Below are 22,598 nucleotides of genomic sequence, written 5' to 3'. Positions count from 1 at the left end.
GCTATTATAATTAGGCTGATCTGCCTCCGGGGGGCAGAAACCCCTAGACACCAGGGGATTTCTATTTTATACTTACGCATAAGGGGAGCGGCCCCTTGGGGGCAAAATATTTTTAGGCCTGTTTGGCCAGCCGGGAGCAGATTGGCCTATTATAATAAGGCTGATCTGCCCCCCTGGGGGTGGGGGGGGGGGCGAAACCCTTTGACACCAGGGAAATATATATTTTTTTATTTACTTGATATTTTTATGTATGGGGAGCGACCTCTTTTTATACTTGCACATAAGGGGAGCTGCCCCTTGGCCAAGGGCCGCTCCCCAGGGCGGAAAAATATTTTTAGCCTTGTTTTGCCCCGGGGGAGCAGAAACCCCCAGACACCAGGTATATGTATATTTTTTATTTACTTTATATTTTTATGTATGGGGAGCAACGCCTTAGGCAAGGGTCTCTCCCATGGGGGGCAAATTGTAATTAGGCCATTTCTGCCCCCCTTGGGGGCAGTTCGCCCTATTTCTATTAGGCCCATCTGCCCCCGGGGGGTGGTAGAAACCACTTTGGCACCAGGGATTGGTGTTGTGTCTGTTTTGTTTGGGGGGATCAGCCCCTTGGGCAAGGGTCGCTCCCCATGGGGGCACATTACTGTTGGACATATTTGTCCCCCTTGGGGGCAGATCAGCCTATTTTTGGAAGGCCCATCTGCCACCAATGGGGACAGAAAGCCCACCAGTGATTAGGGAAGATTTTATTTTTCAAAATGAGAGGGTGGGGGTATGGCCATACCCCAACCCCAAATAAATGGAGCAAAGTTCTTCTGCCCACCAGTGAGCAAAAGGGGCAATTACCCCCAATCCACACCCTGGGGGTGGGGGAGGGGGGCAGATAGTCTACTAGATGCCAGGGAATTAAAAAAAAAAAATAGTGTGCTGGTGGCTACCAACCAGTATGGGTTATGCCCCCACCCCAACTAAAGGGGGTAACAGTCTTTCAGCTTTCCCCTGCACACTAAAACATTTTATCCGACGACGAGCAAGAAGACATTTGATTATTTTGGGTTTTGGTTTAATGTTTGGGCCATAAGAGCTTGGCTAACTCTCAAAATCATCCCACTTGGAATGGTGAGGGTTGCACTTTTTGGACTTTGGGACACTGCCATGTAGAAACATCCACAAGACCTAGACACATCTTAAAACTAAACATCTGGGTGAGCCGAGGGTGGTGTGCTTCACATGCACCCCGCACCATTTTCTTACCCACAATGCCCAGCAAACCTCCAACTTTGTTGGAAATCACACATTTTCCCACATTATTGTGATGGAACCTTCCGAAATCTGCAGGAATCCACAACATTCCTACCACCCAGCATTGTCTCATCTACACCGATAAACATTCTGCCGCACTTGTCAGCCTAAAAATGATTTTTTCCAAACTGCCCTTTGTGACCCGCTTTGGTTCCCCCTCAATTTCGACAGGCTCTTCCCTGTCACAGGCACTTGGCCCACCTACAAAAGTGAGGTATAATTTTTACCGGGAGACGGAGGGAAACGTTGGGTGGTAGGAAATTTGTCCTGGTGCAGTGATCCCACACAGAAATGTGGGAAAATTTGATATTTTAGCTTCATTTGAGGTTTTCTGAGGATTCTGGGTAAGAAAACATTGGGGGATCCACACAAGTCACACCTCCCTGGATTTCCTCGGGTGTCTAGTGTTTGTTTGGGTTTGGTAGGTTTCCCTATATGGCTGCTGAGCCCAGGACCAAAAACGCAGGTTCACCCCCCACCCCTGCAAAAACAGGTAGTTTAGTATTTGATAATTTTTTAAGTGTCTAAATGGTGTTTTGGGGCATTTCCTTTGCAGGCGCCAGGCCTAACCACACAAGTGAGGTACCATTTTATCAGGAGACTTGGGGGAACGCTGGGTGGAAGGAAATTTGTGGCTCCTCTCAGATTCTAGAACTTTCTGTCACCGAAATGTTGATGAAATGTTTTGCAAAGGATTCTGGGTAACAGAACCTGGTGAGATACCCATTCTGGATTCCCCTAGGTGCCTAGTTTTAAAAAATGTACAGGTTTGGTAGGTTTCCCTGGTGCCGGCTGAGCTAGAGGCCAAAATCTACAGCTAGGCACTTTGCAAAAAACACGTTAGATTTCAATGTAAAAATTTGATGTGTCCATGTTGTGTTTCCTGTTGCGAGCATTAGGCCTACCCACACAAGTGAGGTACCATTTTTATCGGGAGACTTGGGGGAACACCGAATAGCAGAATTGTCTTTGTCTACATTTTTTCCTTCCAAATGTAAGACAGTGTGTAAAAAATACATCTATTTGAGAAATGCCCTGTAATTCAAATGCTAGTATGGGCACCCCAGAATTCAGAGATGTGCAAATAACCACTGCTTCTCAACACCTTATCTTGTGGCCATTTTAGAAATACAAAGGTTTTCTTGATACCTATTTTTCACTCTTTATATTTCAGCAAATGAATTGCTGTATACCCGGTATAGAATGAACACCCATTGCAAGGTGCGGCTCATTTATTGGCTCTGGGTACCTAAGGTTCCTGATGAACCTACAAGCCCTATATATCCCCACGGCCAATAGAGTCCAGCAGACGTAACGTTATATTCCTTTCAAAAATATGACATGGCAGGAAAAAGGTACAGAGTAAACCGTGGAGAAAAATGGCGGGTTTTTTTTCACCTCAATTTCAATACTTTTTTTATTTCAGCTTTTATTTTCTGCAGGAAAACCTTGTAGGATCTACACAAATGACCCCTTGCTGCATTCAGAATTCTGTCTACTTCTCAGAAATGTTTAGCTTTCTGGGATCTAGAATTGGTTTCACATCCATATCTGTCACTAACTGGAAGGAGGCTTGAAGCACAAAAAATAGTAAAAATGGGTTATGTCCCAGTAAAATGCCAAAATTGTGTTGAAAAATTGGATTTTCCTGTTAAAGTCTACCTGTTCCTGAAAGCTGGGAAGATGGTGATTTTAGCACCGCAAACCTTTTGTTGATGCCATTTTCAGGGAAAAAACCACAAGCCTTCTTCTGCAAACCCTTTGTTCCCAATTTATTTTATTATTATTTTTTTTTAAAAGAACAAACTTTTCTCTGTATTTTGGCTAATTTGTCGGTCTCCTTCAGGGGAACCCACAAACTATGGGTACCTCTAGAATGCGTAGGATGTTGGAAAAAAGGACGCAAATTTGGTTTGGGTAGCTTCTGTGGACAAAAAGTTATGAGGGCCTAAGCGCAAACTGCACCAAATAGCTAAAAAAGGCATGGCACCTGAGGTGAAAAAAAACTGGCAGCGCAGGGGTTAAAGGTGCAGCACTGAAGTGTTGAATAAAAGGCTTATGCATAATGCTAGCCTTCTGTCCTGACATAAAATCATGTGATAGAAATATAAAGCAGAACTGGTATTGGCATTTTAGACCAAAATGCACACTTCATTGTATAGACCGTGTATATTTTTAACATGGAGTACATGCAACAAGTGCATGCTGAAGCTTGTGGCATGCACTTGTTGCAACACTAACACTGTGGGGGAAAGAAGTGTAGAAAAATAAGGGCTTTGCACTGAATGTCTGAATAAAGTACAGCATGTGAATCTAGAAAAGTCTTCACACTGCAAAATTGTTGCTAAATAACCTTCTTCATGTGCATGGTAATCACCTAATAACGTTTCTGAGTAAAATGTGAAACTTATGTAGCATGATTATACCATAACAAGAGGATTCAAATACCTGGTCAAGCATCATATCTGCCAAAGATAACAAATATCCCAGTGCTTCATCTTGACTGATTCCAAGTGCGCTAAAGCCCTATATGGGGTTGCTAAATTAACCTGGGCAGGGACAATGGGGTCCTGGAAGTTGTATAAGCTGTTTTCTTTGTGGTACTGTTAGACCCGTTTCCATACAGGTTTTGGGATACTGCTCTCAATTATCCTTGCTGGTTTTAGAAACAAAGGCCCTCATTCCAACCCTGGCGGTCATGGACCGCCAGGGTGGAGGGACACGGAAGCACCGCCAACAGGCTGGCGGTGCTTCCAGGGCCATTCTGACCGCGGCGGTAAAGCCGCGGTCAGAAAAGGGGATCCGGCGGTTTCCCGCCGGATTTCATGGGGATTCCGACTCCCTTCCCGCCAGCCTGTTTCTGGCGGTTTTCACCGCCAGAAACAGGATGGCAGGAACGGGTGTCGTGGGGCCCCGGGGGGCCCCTGCACTGCCCATGCCACGGGCATGCCACTGGCATGGGCAGTGCAGGGCCCCCCTAACAGGGCCCCATAAAGGTTTTCACTGTCTGCTTAGCAGACAGTGAAAATCGCGACGGGTGCAACTGCACCCGTCGCACTCCTGCAACTCCGCCGACTCCATTCGGAGCCGGCTTCCTTGTTGCAGGGCCTTTCCCGCTGGGCCGGCGGGCGCTATTTTGGCGGTCGCCCGCCGGCCCAGCGGGAAAGCCAGAATGGCATCCGCGGTCTTCAGACCGCGGAGCGGCCATTTGGCGGTTCCCGCCCGTCGGGAGGTGCCCGCCACCTGCCGGAGTTAGAATGAGGCCCAAAGTCTCAAAACATTACTAAAATAATTAAATGTTTTATACAACAAATCCAGAAAGTAATATCTATAGCAACCAAAGCAACTCATGTTTTCCAATAACACATGTTGTAATCTATTGATTGGTGCACTTTCTTTTTCAGGTTTGTAACTATTTATAGTGGGCCTTGTCACACTTATAAAGTGCAGCGACTGAATGAATCCACAGAATACAGCTTCAAAATCCAAGCGTATAACGATGCTGGAGAAGGCCCATTTTCTGAAGTGTACACTTTCTCTACAATCAAATCTCCACCTTCTTCAATGAAAGGTGTGTATATTTCTCTTACAAATGCAAACTCAGCATAAGGATGGTGCATAAAATCTTGAAAAAAGAATGCGTAAGGCACATAGCTCTTCACTCCAACCAGCAGATGTCCACACCATTCAGACACCCACAAGGATCCGCCTAGTCTGCTCAGACTGGGCAAACCATTTCTCTTTATTCAAGAGCAGAGTTGAGGCCACTGGCAGTTTTTGACTCCCTGTCTAGCTAGTGATGGCTAGCTGACAATCCTTCCCACTTCCATCCAGGACTTAGTTCAGGATTCTCTAATCCTTTAGTTAGTCTTCTCATCTGTGCAAGGACGTTCAGTGGCCACTCTTTGAAGTATCCCTTTTTTAACATGGGTTCATTAAACACCCTGTTTCACACTTACATCATGGTACCTAGAAAAGCACAATTTCCAATTTATGTTCTCATGTCCTCAGCGTCTGCATGCTTTTTTTCTGACGGTGCTTTTCCAGTCCTCTTCTCTAACCGTGTGTGTGTTTGTGTGTGTGTATGAAATCTTTCTATGTGCCAGTAGTAAGCACCAGTATATTTGTTGATGAAATATAATTGTGAAAACAATATGTGAAGCACATACAAAGTATAGAATTTAGCCCATAAAAGCCCCACTGTATACAGCAGAACGGCCAAAGCATTTGCCGACTGTGACAATAATGAGCTTTGAAAGCTAGGAACATGGATCTATGATGATAAAGACCCTAAAAGCGGAACAGCATGAATAATTGCTGTTAAAGTAATAAGCAATATGCTATGAAGGGAAGAAGCTGTAGAAGCTTTGAACCAAGATTGTAGTGAGAGATGCACATTGAATTTAAATAGACTGTTGATAGTGTTTATTAAATAAAATGTAATAACTATTGCACATTTAAATGCATAGTGAAAAGTGATGTATGCCATTTTTTAAAATATTTCTTGATTTTTTACATAAATATATATATATATATATATGTTCGATGGCATGTGTAGCTGCAGATACACATGCTGTGCACATCCCGCCATCTGGTGTTGGGCTCGGAGTGTTACAAGTTGTTTTTCTTCGAACAAGTCTTTTCGAGTCACGAGACCGAGGGACTTCTCCCATTTCGACTCCATTGCGCATGGGCGTCGACTCCATCTTAGATTGTTTTTTTTCTGCCATCGGGTTCGGACGTGTTCCTTTTCGCTCCGTGTTTCGGGTCGGAAAGTTAGTTAGAATCTGTGAAAAAACGTCGGTATTGTTTGCGTTCAGTATCGGGTTAGTTACAACAGATCGACACCGAATTTAGAAGAGTTCCGGAGGCCCTTCGGGGTTTTTTCGATCCCCCGTCGGGGCCTGGTCGGCCCGGCCACGTGTGAATTCAAGGCTGATGGAACGGACCCCATTCCGCTTCTGTCCAAAATGCCATAACAAGTATCCGTATACGGATCAGCATCTGGTCTGTAACTTGTGCTTGTCCCCAGAGCACAAGGAAGATACTTGTGAGGCCTGTCGAGCGTTTCGGTCCAGAAAGACGTTAAGAGACCGAAGAGCCAGAAGACTGCAGATGGCGTCGACGCCAACAGAACAAGAGAGTTTCGAGGAAGAAGAAGAGGAAGCTTTCTCTATCCACGAATCGGACTCGGAAGAGCTTGAGGCCAAAGAAACGCCGAAAACCGTGAGTAAGACGTCGAAACATAAGACTCACGAGAAGTCAACAAAAGCCCAGGGGACGCCACCGCCAACAGGCCATGGCTTAACCCAAAAAAGCGGTGACCGAGCCAAGGCACCGAAAAAGGGCACGCTGGTGTCGAAGTCATCCGACTCCGGTCGAGATACCGCCACACAGCAATCTCTGACCCGAGACATCGGCTCAGAGAAATTTCGGCACCGTGACAGCGGCACAAAACATATTCGGCACCGAGACACCACCACGCCGAAAATTACAAAGGTTTCTTCGGAGCCTAAAAAGACCTCCGAAAAAGTTTTGGTTCCGAAACATCCAGCCTCGGAGCCGAAAACAGGTTCCTATACAGAGGAACAAGGATTGGCATCCCAAATGAAAAAACATAGATTTGGAGAGGAACTTCAAGCTGTAGAGCCAGACTATACTCAAAGGAGGCTCCACATTCATCAAGACACAGGGAAGATAACCACTCTTCCTCCAATTAAAATAAAAAGAAAACTTGCCTTTCAAGAAAAGGACAAGGAGCCACAGGCAAAGGTGGCAAAGAAAACAACTCCACCACCTTCTCCACCACCATCAGTGCACACATCACCTGTAGCAACTCCTCCACTGATGCACTCCCCGACTCAGACTGCCATGAGTCAAGATGATCCCGATGCATGGGACCTTTACGATGCTCCAGTATCGGACAACAGCCCAGACTCTTACCCTACCAGGCCGTCCCCTCCTGAGGACAGTACATCTTACACACGGGTGATCGCAAGGGCAGCTGCTTTCCATAACGTCACCTTGCATTCAGAACCAATTGAGGATGACTTCTTGTTTAACACGCTAACCTCCACTCATAGCCAGTACCAAAGACTACCTATGCTCCCAGGAATGCTAAAACATTCAAAACAAATCTTTCAGGATCCTGTTAAAGGCCGAGCCATAACTCCAAGGGTGGAGAAAAAGTACAAGCCACCGCCAACAGATCCTGTTTATATTACAACGCAGTTAACTCCAGACTCAGTAGTTGTCGGGGCAGCTCGTAAGAGAGCAAACTCTCATACCTCGGGGGACGCACCACCTCCAGACAAAGAGAGTCGCAAATTTGATGCTGCAGGCAAAAGGGTTGCAGCACAAGCAGCAAACCAATGGTGCATTGCCAATTCACAAGCGCTTTTGGCAAGATATGACAGAGCTCACTGGGATGAGATGCAACATTTGATAGAACACTTACCCAAGGAGTTCCAAAAAAGAGCACAACAAGTGGTGGAAGAAGGACAAAGTATCTCTAATAATCAGATACGGTCTTCAATGGATGCAGCAGATACGGCTGCAAGGACAGTAAATACTGCAATAACAATAAGAAGGCACGCATGGCTCCGCACGTCAGGTTTCAAGCCGGAAATCCAACAAGCCGTGCTAAATATGCCATTTAATGAACAGCAGTTGTTTGGGCCGGAAGTCGACACTGCTATTGAGAAACTCAAGAAAGACACTGATACAGCAAAAGCCATGGGCGCATTCTACTCCCCGCAGAGCAGAGGCACATTTCGCAAAACACCTTTTAGGGGAGGGTTTCGAGGACAACCTACAGAAACCACAACATCACAAACAAGGCCCACTTACCAAAGCCAATATCAGCGAGGAAGTTTTCGGGGGCAATATAGAGGGGGACAATTCCAAAGAAGTAGAGGAAAATTCCAAAGCCCCAAAAGTCCTCAAAATAAGCAGTGACTCACAAGTCACACATCCCCATCACATAAAACCTGTGGGGGGAAGATTAAGCCAATTTTACAAACATTGGGAGGAGATAACAACAGATACTTGGGTACTAACAATTATCCAACATGGTTATTGCATAGAATTTCGCGAATTCCCTCCAACAGTCCCACCGAAAACACACAGTATGTCGAAACAACATATAAATCTTCTAGGATTAGAAGTTCAAGCATTGCTCCAAAAAGAGGCAATAGAATTAGTACCAAAACAAGAACTAAACACAGGAGTTTACTCACTGTACTTTCTGATACCCAAAAAAGACAAAACTCTAAGACCTATACTAGATCTCAGAATATTAAATACATACATCAAATCAGACCACTTTCACATGGTTACATTACAAGAAGTAATCCCACTGCTCAAACAACAAGACTACATGACAACACTGGATCTAAAGGATGCATATTTCCATATACCAATACATCCTTCACACAGAAAGTACCTAAGGTTTGTATTCCAAGGGATACATTACCAATTCAAGGTGTTGCCATTCGGAATAACAACTGCGCCAAGAGTTTTTACAAAATGTCTAGCAGTAGTAGCTGCACATATCAGAAGGCAGCAAATACATTTGTTCCCGTACCTAGACGATTGGTTAATCAAAACCAACACGCAAATACAGTGTTCACAACACACGAATTACGTCATAGAAACCCTACACAAACTAGGTTTCTCAATCAATTACTCAAAGTCACACCTTCTGCCGTGTCAAACACAGCAATACCTAGGAGCAACAATCAACACAGTAAAAGGAATTGCCACTCCAAGTCCACAAAGAGTCCAAACATTCCACAATGTAATACAAGCCATGTATCCAAACCAAAAGATACAGGTCAAATTAGTAATGAAACTCCTAGGCATGATGTCCTCATGCATAGCCATTGTCCCAAACGCAAGGTTGCACATGCGGCCCTTACAACAGTGCCTAGCATCACAGTGGTCACAGGCACAGGGTCAACTTCTAGATCTGGTGTTGATAGACCGCCAAACATACATCTCGCTTCAATGGTGGAACAGTATAAATTTAAACCAAGGGCGGCCTTTTCAAGACCCAGTGCCACAATACGTAATAACGACAGATGCATCCATGACAGGGTGGGGAGCACACCTCAATCAGCACAGCATCCAAGCACAATGAGACATTCAGCAAAGACAGTTTCATATAAACCACTTAGAACTGTTAGCGGTGTTTCTAGCTCTGAAAGCATTTCAACCCATAATAACCCACAAATACACTCTTGTCAAAACAGACAACATGACAACAATGTATTACCTAAACAAACAGGGAGGAACACACTCAACACAGTTGTGTCTCCTAACACAAAAAATATGGCATTGGGCGATTCACAACCACATTCGCCTAATAGCACAATTTATTCCAGGGATTCAGAATCAGTTAGCAGACAATCTCTCTCGGGATCACCAACAGATCCACGAATGGGAAATTCACCCCCAAATACTGAACACTTACTTCAGAATGTGGGGAACGCCACAAATAGATCTATTTGCAACAAAAGAAAACTCAAAATGCCAAAACTTCGCATCCAGGTACCCACAACATCAGTCTCAGGGCAATGCACTATGGATGAACTGGTCATGGATATTTGCGTACGCTTTTCCCCCTCTCCCACTTCTTCCATATCTAGTAAACAAGTTGAGTCAAAACAAACTCAAACTCATACTAATAGCACCAACATGGGCAAGGCAACCTTGGTACACAACACTACTAGACCTTTCAGTAGTACCTCATATCAAACTGCCAAACAGACCAGATCTGTTAACACAACACAAACAACAGATCAGACATCCAAATCCAGCATCGCTGAATCTAGCAATTTGGCTCCTGAAATCCTAGAATTCGGGCACTTAGACCTCACACAGGAATGTATGGAGGTCATAAAACAGGCTAGAAAACCTACCACTAGACACTGTTATGCAAATAAGTGGAAAAGATTTGTTTATTACTGCCATAATAATCAAATTCAACCTTTACACGCATCTGCAAAAGAGATAGTAGGATACTTACTACATTTGCAGAAATCTAAACTAGCTTTCTCTTCCATTAAAATACATCTTACGGCAATTTCAGCTTACCTGCAAATTACACACTCAACTTCATTATTTAGGATACCAGTCATAAAAGCGTTTATGGAAGGCCTAAAGAGAATTATACCACCTAGAACACCACCAGTTCCTTCATGGAACCTCAACATTGTCTTAACACGACTCTTGGGTCCACCTTTTGAGCCCATGCACTCTTGTGAAATGCAATACTTAACGTGGAAAGTTGCATTTTTAATTGCCATCACATCTCTAAGAAGAGTGAGTGAAATTCAAGCATTTACCATTCAAGAACCATTTATTTAAATACACAAAAATAAAGTTGTTCTACGGACCAATCCTAAATTTTTACCAAAAGTAATCTCACCGTTCCACTTGAATCAAACAGTAGAATTACCAGTGTTCTTCCCACAGCCAGATTCTGTAGCTGAAAGAGCACTACATACATTAGACATCAAAAGAGCACTAATGTACTACATTGACAGAACAAAACTAATTCGAAAGACAAAACAACTATTTATCGCCTTTCAAAAACCTCATACAGGAAATCCAATTTCAAAACAAGGCATTGCTAGATGGATAGTTAAGTGCATTCAAACCTGCTATCTTAAAGCTAAAAGAGAACTGCCTATTACACCAAAGGCACACTCAACCAGAAAAAAAGGTGCTACCATGGCCTTTCTAGGAAATATTCCAATGAACGAAATATGTAAGGCAGCAACATGGTCTACGCCTCATACATTTACCAAGCACTACTGTGTAGATGTGTTAACTGCCAACAGGCAACAGTAGGTCAAGCTGTACTAAGAACATTATTTCAAACTACTTCAACTCCTACAGGCTGAACCACCGCTTTTGGGGAGATAACTGCTTATTAGTCTATGCACAGCATGTGTATCTGCAGCTACACATGCCATCGAACGGAAAATGTCACTTACCCAGTGTACATCTGTTCGTGGCATTAGTTGCTGCAGATTCACATGCGCCCACCCGCCTCCCCGGGAGCCTGTAGCCGTTCAGAAGTAGATCTTAAACATTTGCACATTTGTAAATATATTACTTTAAACTTCATTATGTACAGACGCATTCACTCCATTGCATGGGCACTATTACTAGCATACACAACTCCTACCTCACCCTCTGTGGGGAAAACAGTCTAAGATGGAGTCGACGCCCATGCGCAATGGAGTCGAAATGGGAGGAGTCCCTCGGTCTCGTGACTCGAAAAGACTTCTTCGAAGAAAAACAACTTGTAACACTCCGAGCCCAACACCAGATGGCGGGATGTGCACAGCATGTGAATCTGCAGCGACTAATGCCACGAACAGATGTACACTGGGTAAGTGACATTTTCCATATATATATATATATATATATATATATGTTCGATGGCATGTGTAGCTGCAGATACACATGCTGTGCACAGTCCGCCATCTGGTGTTGGGCTCGGAGTGTTACAAGTTGTTTTTCTTCGAAGAAGTCTTTTCGAGTCACGAGACCGAGGGACTCCTCCCATTTCGACTCCATTGCGCATGGGCGTCGACTCCATCTTAGATTGTTTTTTTTCCGCCATCGGGTTCGGACGTGTTCCTTTTCGCTCCGTGTTTCGGTTCGGAAAGTTAGTTAGAATCTCGGAAAAAATCGTTGGTATTGTTTGCGTTCGGTATCGGGTTAGTTAGAACAAATCGACACCGAATTTTGAAGAGCTCTGGTGGCCCTTCGGGGTTTTTTCGATCCCCCGTCGGGGCCTGGTCGGCCCGGCCACGTGCGACTTCAAGGCTGATGGAACGGACCCCATTCCGCTTCTACCCAAAATGCCATAACAAGTATCCGTATATGGATCAGCATCTGGTCTGTAACTTGTGCTTGTCCCCCGAGCACAAGGAGGATACTTGTGAAGCCTGTCGAGCGTTTCGGTCGAGGAAGACGCTGAGAGACCGAAGAGCCAGGAGACTATAAATGGCGTCCACGCCGACAGGTCAAGAACGTTTCGAGGAGGAAGAAGAAGCTTTCTCCATCCACGAGTCGGATTCTGAAGAACTCGACGCCGAAGAAACACACCAAACCGTGAGTAAGACGTCGAAAATCAAGACTCACGAGAAGTCCACAAAAGCCCAGGGGACGCCACCGCCAACAGGCCATGGCTTAACCCGAAAACTAGGTGACCGATCCAAGGCACCGAAAAAGGGCATGCTGGTGTCGAAGTCATCCGACTCCGGTCGAGATACCGCCACACAGCAACCTCAGAGCCGAGACAGCGGCTCCGAGAAACTTCGGCACAGAGACAGCGGCACCGAAGAATTTCGGCACCGAGACACCACGCCGAAAACAAAGAAGGTTTCTTCGGAGCCTAAAAAGACTTCCGAAAAGGTTTCGGTTCCGAAACATCCAGCCTCGGAGCCGAAAACTAGTTCCTATACAGAGGAACAAGGATTAACCTCCCAATTACATGGATTTGGAGAGGAGCTTCAAGCTGTAGAGCCGGACTACACGCAAAGAAGGCTTCATATTCATGAGGACACAGGGAAGATAACCACTCTTCCCCCAATCAAAATAATAAGGAAACTTGCCTTTCAACAAAAGAACAAGCAACCACAGGCAAAAGTGGCAAGGAAAACAACCCCACCACCGTCTCCACCACCATCAATACATGCATCACCAGCAACAACTCCTCCACTGATGCACTCACCAGCTCATACTACAATGAGTCAGGATGATCCCGATGCATGGGACCTTTACGATGCTCCAGTGTCTGACAACAGCCCAGACTCCTATCCCACAAAACCGTCATCACCTGAGGACAGTACATCCTACACACAGGTGGTCGCAAGAGCAGCCGAATTTCACAACGTCGCCTTACATTCTGAACCAGTTGAGGATGACTTTCTGTTTAACACCCTATCCTCCACCCATAGCCAGTACCAAAGCCTTCCCATGCTCCCAGGAATGCTAAGACATTCAAAACAAATATTTCAGGATCCAGTTAAAGGCAGAGCCATAACTCCAAGGGTGGAGAAAAAGTACAAGCCACCGCCAACAGATCCAATCTATATTACAACACAACTAACACCAGACTCGGTAGTTGTCGGGGCAGCTCGTAAGAGAGCCAACTCTCATACCTCAGGAGACACACCACCTCCAGACAAAGAGAGCCGCAAATTTGATGCTGCGGGAAAAATGGTTGCAGCAAATCAATGGCGCATTGCCAATTCACAAGCACTTTTGGCAAGATACGACAGAGCTCATTGGGATGAAATGCAACATTTCATCGAACACTTACCCAAGGAGTTCCAAAAAAGAGCGCAACAGGTGGTAGAAGAGGGACAAAGTATCTCAAATAATCAGATACGGTCTTCCATGGATGCAGCAGATACAGCTGCAAGGACAATAAACACTGCAATCACGATACGAAGGCACGCATGGCTGCGCACTTCAGGGTTCAAGCCGGAAATCCAACAAGCTGTGCTCAATATGCCATTTAATGAACAGCAATTGTTTGGGCCGGAGGTAGACACTGCCATTGAGAAACTCAAAAAAGACACTGATACAGCCAAAGCCATGGGCGCACTCTACTCCCCGCAGAGCAGAGGCACATTTCGAAAAACACCTTTTAGGGGAGGATTTCGAGGTCAACCCACAGAAACCACAACCTCACAAACAAGGCCTACTTACCAGGGTCAATATCAGAGGGGAGGTTTTCGGGGGCAATATAGAGGGGGCCAATTCCCAAGAAATCGAGGAAAATTCCAAGGCCCCAAAACTCCTCAAAATAAACAGTGACTCACAAGTCACACAACCCCATCACATAACACCTGTGGGGGGAAGACTAAGCCAATTTTACAAACTTTGGGAGGAAATAACAACAGGCACTTGGGTCTTAGCAATTATCCAGCATGGTTATTGCATAGAATTTCTCCAATTCCCTCCAAACGTCCCACCGAAAACACACAATATGTCAAAACAACATATAGATCTTCTAGGACTAGAAGTTCAAGCATTGCTAAAAAAGGACGCAATAGAATTAGTACCAAATCTACAAAAAAACACAGGAGTTTACTCACTGTACTTTCTAATACCCAAAAAGGACAAAACTCTGAGACCAATACTAGATCTCAGAACACTAAATACCTACATCAAATCAGACCACTTTCACATGGTCACGTTACAAGACGTAATCCCACTGCTCAAACAGCAAGATTACATGACAACATTAGACCTAAAAGATGCGTATTTCCATATACCAATACATCCTTCACACAGGAAATACCTAAGGTTCGTATTCCAAGGAATACATTACCAATTCAAAGTGTTGCCATTCGGAATAACAACTGCGCCAAGAGTTTTTACAAAATGCCTGGCAGTAGTAGCTGCACATATCAGAAGGCAGCAAATACATGTGTTCCCGTACTTAGACGACTGGTTAATCAAAACCAACACGCTAAGACAGTGTTCACAACACACGAATTACGTCATAGAAACCCTACACAAACTAGGTTTCTCAATCAATTACTCAAAGTCACACCTTCTGCCGTGTCAAACACAGCAATACCTAGGAGCAACAATCAACACAGTAAAAGGAATTGCCACTCCAAGTCCACAAAGGGTTCAAACATTTCACAAGGTAATACAGGCCATGTATCCAACACAAAAGATACAAGTCAAAATGGTAATGAAACTCCTAGGCATGATGTCTTCATGCATAGCCATTGTCCCAAACGCAAGATTGCACATGCAGCACTTACAACAGTGCCTAGCATCACAATGGTCACAAGCACAGGGTCAACTTCTAGATCTGGTGTTGATAGACCGCCAAACATACATCTCGCTTCTATGGTGGAACAGTACAAATTTAAACGAGGGCGGCCTTTCCAAGACCCAGTGCCACAATACGTCATAACGACGGATGCTTCCATGACAGGGTGGGGAGCACACCTCAATCAACACAGCATCCAAGGACAATGGGACATACATCAGAGGCAGTTTCACATAAATCACTTAGAACTGTTAGCAGTATTTCTAGCGCTGAAAGCATTTCAACCCATAATAACCCAAAAATACATTCTTGTCAAAACAGACAACATGACAACAATGTATTATCTAAACAAACAAGGAGGGACACACTCAACACAGTTGTGCCTCATAACACAAAAAATATGGCATTGAGCGATTCACAACCACATTCGCCTAATAGCACAATTTATTCCAGGGATTCAGAACCAGTTGGCAGACAATCTCTCTCGAGATCACCAACAAACCCACGAATGGGAAATTCACCCCCAAATACTAAACAATTACTTTCAAATTTGGGGAACACCTCAAATAGATCTATTTGCAACAAAGGAAAACTCAAAATGCCAAAACTTCGCATCCAGGTAACCACAAGATCAATCCCAAGGCAATGCTCTATGGATGAAGTGGTCAGGGATATTTGCGTACGCTTTTCCCCCTCTCCCTCTCCTTCCATATCTAGTAAACAGGTTGAGTCAAAACTCAAACTCATACTAATAGCACCAACATGGGCAAGGCAACCTTGGTACACAACACTACTAGACCTTTCAGTAGTACCTCATGTCAAACTACCCAACAGACCAGATCTGTTAACACAACACAAACAACAGATCAGACATCCAAATCCAGCATCGTTGAATCTAGCAATTTTGCTCCCGAAATCCTAGAATTCGGGCACTTAGGCCTCACACAGGAATGTATGGAGGTCATAAAACAAGCTAGAAAACCTACCACTAGACACTGCTATGCAAATAAGTGGAAAAGATTTGTTTATAACTGCCATAATAATCAAATTCAACCTTTACACGCATCTGCAAAAGAAATAGTAGGATACTTACTACATTTGCAAAAATCTAACCTAGCTTTCTCTTCCATTAAAATACATCTTACGGCAATTTCTGCTTACCTACAAATTACGCACTCAATTTCATTGTTTAGGATACCAGTCATAAAGGCGTTTATGGAAGGCCTAAAGAGAATTATACCACCAAGAACACCACCAGTTCCTTCATGGAACCTCAACATTGTCCTAACACGACTCATGGGTCCACCTTTTGAGCCCATGCACTCTTGTGAAATGCAATACTTAACGTGGAAAGTTGCATTTTTAATTGCCATCACATCTCTAAGAAGAGTGAGTGAAATTCAAGCATTTACCATTCAAGAACCATTTATTCAAATACACAAAAATAAAGTTGTTCTACAGACCAATCCTAAATTTTTACCAAAAGTAATCTCACCGTTCCACTTAAATCAAACGGTAGAATTACCAGTGTTCTTCCCACAGCCAGATTCAGTAGCCGAAAGAGCACTACATACATTAGACATCAAAAGAGCACTAATGTACTACATTGACAGAACAAAACTAATTCGAAAGACAAAACAACTATTTATCGCCTTTCAAAAACCTCATACAGGAAATCCAATTTCAAAACAAGGCATTGCTAGATGGATAGTTAAGTGCATTCAAACCTGCTATCTTAAAGCTAAAAGAGAACTGCCTATTACACCAAAGGCACACTCAACCAGAAAGAAAGGTGCTACCATGGCCTTTCTAGGAAATATTCCAATGAACGAAATATGTAAGGCAGCAACATGGTCTACGCCTCATACATTTACCAAGCACTACTGTGTAGATGTGCTCACTGCACAACAAGCAACAGTAGGTGAAGCTGTATTAAGAACATTATTTCAAACTATTTCAACTCCTACAGGCTGAACCACCGCTTTTGGGGAGATAACTGCTTACTAGTCTATGCACAGCATGTGTATCTGCAGCTACACATGCCATCGAACGGAAAATGTCACTTACCCAGTGTACATCTGTTCGTGGCATTAGTCGCTGCAGATTCACATGCGCCCACCCGCCTCCCCGGGAGCCTGTAGCCGTTTAGAAGTAGATCTTAAACATTTGTACATTTGTAAATATATTACTTAAAACTTTATTATGTACATACGCATTCACTCCATTGCATGGGCACTATTACTAGCATACACAACTTCTACCTCACCCTCTGCGGGCAAAACAATCTAAGATGGAGTCGACGCCCATGCGCAATGGAGTCGAAATGGGAGGAGTCCCTCGGTCTCGTGACTCGAAAAGACTTCTTCGAAGAAAAACAACTTGTAACACTCCGAGCCCAACACCAGATGGCGGACTGTGCACAGCATGTGAATCTGCAGCGACTAATGCCACGAACAGATGTACACTGGGTAAGTGACATTTTCCATATATATATATATACATATACACATATATACATATGTTCGGTGGCATGTGTAGCTGCAGATAAACATGCTGTGCATTATCCTGCCATCTAGTGTTGGGCTCGGAGTGTTACAAGTTGTTTTTCTTTGAAGAAGTCTTTTCGAGTCACGAGACCGAGGGACTCGTCCCTTTCGGCTCCATTGCGCATGGGCGTCGATTCCATCTTAGATTGTTTTCTTTCCGCCATCGGGTTCGGACATGTTCCTCTTCCCTCCATATTTCGAATCGAGAAAGTTAGCTAAATATCGGAAAATCGACTGTATTGTTCTCGTTCGGTACCAGGTTAGTATTATTGTATCGGCATTGATCGCAGAAGCGCTCCGGCGGCACTTTGGGGCTTCCGCTCTTCAGCGGGGCCTGGTCGGCCCGACCACATCCATAGTCAAAGACTAATGGACCGGACCCCCTTCCGCTTCTGTCCGAAGTGCCACTCGAAGTATCCTTATACAGACCAACACCCGGTCTGTAATCTGTGTTTATCACCAGAACATAGGGAGGATACTTGTGAGGCTTGTCTAGTGTTTTGATCTAAAAAGACCCTACGTGATCGACGAGCGAGAAGACTGCAAATGGCGTCGACACCAAGAGAACAACTCGACGTCGAAGAGGAGGAAAGAATTTCCATCCAGGGGACGGACTCTGACGAATCCGAAAGTGAGCGACCCTCGACGATGCAGAAAACAGTGAGTAAAACTGCCCCGTCCAAAACTCACACAAAGCTTGTTAAGGCCAAGAGGACGCCACCGCCAGCAGGACATGGCTTAACCCATCGAAAAGAAGGTGACCATACATCGGCACCGAAAAAGGCCAGAGATTTTCCGAAGACTTCCGACTCCGGTCGAGATTCCGGCACCAAACGATCTCGACACCGAGAGTTCGACTCACCCAAGGTGAGAAAATAACGTCGGAACCGAAAAATACTTTATCGGAAACATCGGTACAGAAAAAAGCCAAAAAGAAGCTCTTACACAGAAGAGCAAGGACTTTCCAACCAAATGCATGAAAAACACAGATTTGAGCAGGAAATAAGTATGGATGAACCAGACCATACGCAAAGGAGGTTGCATATCTAGAAAGAGACTGGAAAAATACAAACTCTTCCTCCAATTAAAACCAAAAGAAAAGTGGCATTTCAGGAGACAGAAATGCAGCTGAAGGCGAAGGTGGCCAGAGAAAAAACCCCACCACCAAGGTTTTCTCCACAACCTTCCCCACTACACTCACCACAGCTGTCTCCTGTGGGAACACCTCCAATGCAGTCACCTACGCATACAGGGATGACACAGGATGATCCTGATGCATGGGACTTATATGATGCACCAGTATCAGATAACAGTCCGGATTGTTACCCAACAAAGCTGTCACCTCCAGAGGACAGTACTGCATATACCCAGGTACTATCCAGGGCAGCTACTTTCCACAATGTAGCAATGCATTCTGAGCCAATAGAGGATGATTTCCTTTTCAACACCTTGGCATCCACCCACACTTCCTACCAGAGTCTGCCAATGCTCCCGGGTATGCTCAAACATGCAAAACAGGTATTCCAGGAGCCAGTTAAAGGAAGGGCTATCACGCCTAGGGTGGTGAATAAGTACAAGCCTCCCCCAACGGATCCTGTGTTTATAACACAGCAACTTACACCGGACTCGGTGGTTGTAGGAGCAGCAAGAAAGAGGGCAAACTCTCAATCGTCAGGAGATGCTCCACCGCCTGACAAAGAGAGTAGAAAGTTTGACGCAGCGGGCAAACGAGTGGAAGCACAGGCAGCCAATCAATGTTGGATCGCTAATTCGCAAGCCCTACTTGCTCTCTACGATAAGGCACACTGGGACGAGATGCAACACATTATACAACATTTGCCCAAACAACACCAGAAACGTGCCCAGCAGGTTGTGGAAGAAGGACAAGCAATATCCAACAACCAAATAAGGTCCGCATTAGACTCGGCAGACACGGCAGCACAAACGGTCAACACTGCGGTAACCATTCGCGGGCATGCATGGTTAAGAAGCTCTGGATTCAAGCCAGAAATCCAACAAGCAGTGTTGAACATGCCTTTTAACCAAGTACAATTGTTTGGGCCGGAAGTGGACACAGCAATTGAAAAGTTAAAGAAAGACACGGCCAAAGCCATGGGCGCGCTCTACTCCCCACAGGGCAGAGGCACATTTAGAAAGCCACAATTTAGAGGGGGGTTTTGAATGCAAACACCAGAGTCTTCCACCTCGCAAACCAGACCCACCTATCAGGCACAATACCAGAGGGGACGGTTTCGTGGCTCATATAGAGGAGGACAATTCCCAAGAGGAAGAGGAAAGTTCCAGACACCTAAAACAAGCCAAACCAAACAGTGACTCCAATGTCACAAAACCCCAACACTTAACACCAGTGGGGGGGAGACTTACCGCATACTATCAGAACTGGACACACATTACCACGGATGTATGGGTCCTAGCCATTATCCAACATGGTTATTGCATAGAATTCACAAATCCCGCCAGATGTGCCCCCAAGGGCACACAATATGTCCAAACAACACTTAGACTTATTACAAATAGAGGTCCAAGCACTATTACAAAAACAAGCAATAGAGTTAGTACCCAACCATCAGAAAGGAACAGGCGTCTACTCACTATATTTCCTAATTCCAAAGAAGGACAAAACGTTAAGACCTATCTTAGACCTCAGAACACTGAATCTCTTCATCAAATCAGACCACTTCCACATGGTAACACTTCAAGACGTGGTTCCCTTACTAAAAAAAGGAGGACTACATGTCAACATTTGATCTCAAGGATACGTACTTTCACATACCCATCCATCCTTCTCACAGAAAATACTGTAGCTGAAAAACAACAGCCCCAAGGGTATTCACAAAATGCCTTGCAGTAGTAGCCGCTCACATAAGGAGACACCACATGCACGTATTCCCATACTTAGACGACTGGCTAATAAAAACCAACACTCAACAACAGTGTCTTCTTCACACGCAATATGTTATAGAAACTCTACACAAACTAGGGTTCTCTATAAATTACCAGAAATCACATCTGCAGCCATCCCAAATACAACAATACTTGGGAGCAACACTCAACACGCAAAAAGCAATTGCCATTCCAAGTCCACAAAGGGTCTAAGCGTTCCAAAATATAACATCAAGCATACAGTCAAACCAACACTACCCAGTAAGGTTTGTAATGAAACTTCTATGCATGATGTCTTCATGCATAGCCATTGTCCCAAACGCAAGATTACACATGCGGCCCTTACAACAGTGCCTAGCAAAACAATGGACACAAGCACAGGGTCAACTTCAAGATCTAGTGTTGATAGACCGCCAGACACACTTCTTGCTTCAATGGTGGAACCCTATAAATTTAAACCAAGGGCGGCCATTCCAAGACCCAGTGCCTCAAGATGTGATCACAACAGATGCTTCCATGATGGGGTGGGGAGCACACCTCAACAAGTACAGCATACAGGGTCAATGGGACAATCAACAAAAACAACTTCACATAAATCATTTGGAACTGCTAGCATTGTTTCTAGCATTAAAAGCATTTCAACCACTAGTAGCCCACAAACACATTCTTGTCAAAACCGACAACATGACAACAATGTATTATCTCAACAAACAAGGAGGGACAACTGTGTCTCTTAGCACAAAAAAATTGGCATTGGGCAATTCACAATCACATTCGCCTGATAGCACAATACATCCCAGGCATTCAGAACCAGTTAGCCGACAATCTCAGTCGAGATCACCAGCAAACTCTCGAATGGGAAATTCATCCCCAGATCCTACAGGATCACTTCCTACGTTGGGGAACACCAAAAATAGACCTATTCGCAACAAAAGAAAACGCAAAATGCCAAAACTTTGCGTCCAGGTACCCACACCCTCAATCCAAGGGCAATGCGTTATGGATCAGTTGGTCAGGGATATTTTCTTACGCTTTTCCCCCTCTCCCACTCATTCCTTATCTGGTCAACAAACTAAGTCAAAACAAACTCAAACTAATACTCAAAGCATCAACCTTGTCTTGCCAACCGTGGTACACAACACTGTTGGACTTATCAGTAGTACCTCACATCAAATTACCAAACAGACCAGATCTGTTAACACAACACAAACAACAGATCAGACACCCAAATCCAGCACCGCTCAATCTAGCAATCTGGCTCCTGAAGTCTTAGAATTTGGACATTTAAACCTTACACAAGAATGTATGGAGGTCATTAAACAAGCTAGAAAACCTACGACAAGACATTGTTATGCAAACAAATAGAAAAGATTTGTTTACTACTGCCACACTAATCAGATTCAACCACTACATGCTTCCACAAATGACATTGTAAGCTACTTATTACACTTACAAAAGTCTAATCTAGCATTCTCTTCCATTAAAATACATCTCACTGCAATATCTGCCTATCTGCAGATTACACATACAACATCGCTTTTTAGAATCCCAGTCATCAAAGCATTTATGGAGGGACTAAAAAGAATCATACTCCCAAGGACACCACCAGTACCTTCGTGGAACCTTAATATTGTATTAACACGACTCATGGGACCACCATTCGAACCCATGCACTCTTGTGAGATGCAATACTTAACTTGGAAAGTAGCCTTTCTAATAGATATCACATCACTTAGAAGAGTAAGTGAGATACAAGCATTTACTATTCAAGAACCCTTTATACAAATACATAAACATAAAGTGATTCTCCGTACAAATCCCAAATTCCTACCAAAGGTCATATCACCATTCCACCTAAACCAACCAGTCTTCTTTCCACAACCAGACTCAGTAGCTGAAAGAGCCTTACATACATTAGACATAAAGAGAGCACTAATGTATTACATTGACAGAACAAAACAATTTCATAAAACAAAACAATTGTTCGTAGCCTTCCAAAAACCTCATGCAGGAAATCCTATATCCAAACAAGGCAT

The 22,598-nt window shown here is 44.2% G+C and overlaps 1 protein-coding gene across 2 annotated transcripts in view; it reads left to right on the top strand.

Moving 5' to 3' along the window:
* Positions 1–22,598, top strand: part of LOC138264668 (fibronectin type-III domain-containing protein 3a-like) — a 406,147-nt gene that overhangs the window by 287,150 nt on the left and 96,399 nt on the right. For both annotated transcript variants that reach the window (XM_069212562.1, XM_069212561.1), the window contains one exon: positions 4,701–4,867. In XM_069212562.1, the coding sequence (XP_069068663.1) occupies positions 4,701–4,867 (167 nt within the window). The remainder of the gene's footprint in view (positions 1–4,700; positions 4,868–22,598) is intronic.

Source organism: Pleurodeles waltl, chromosome 2_1 (genome assembly GCF_031143425.1).
Source record: "Pleurodeles waltl isolate 20211129_DDA chromosome 2_1, aPleWal1.hap1.20221129, whole genome shotgun sequence".
NCBI lineage: Eukaryota > Metazoa > Chordata > Amphibia > Caudata > Salamandridae > Pleurodeles > Pleurodeles waltl.
The sequence above is the reverse complement of the archived record's forward strand: the minus strand, read 5'-3'. Positions and strand labels throughout refer to the sequence as shown.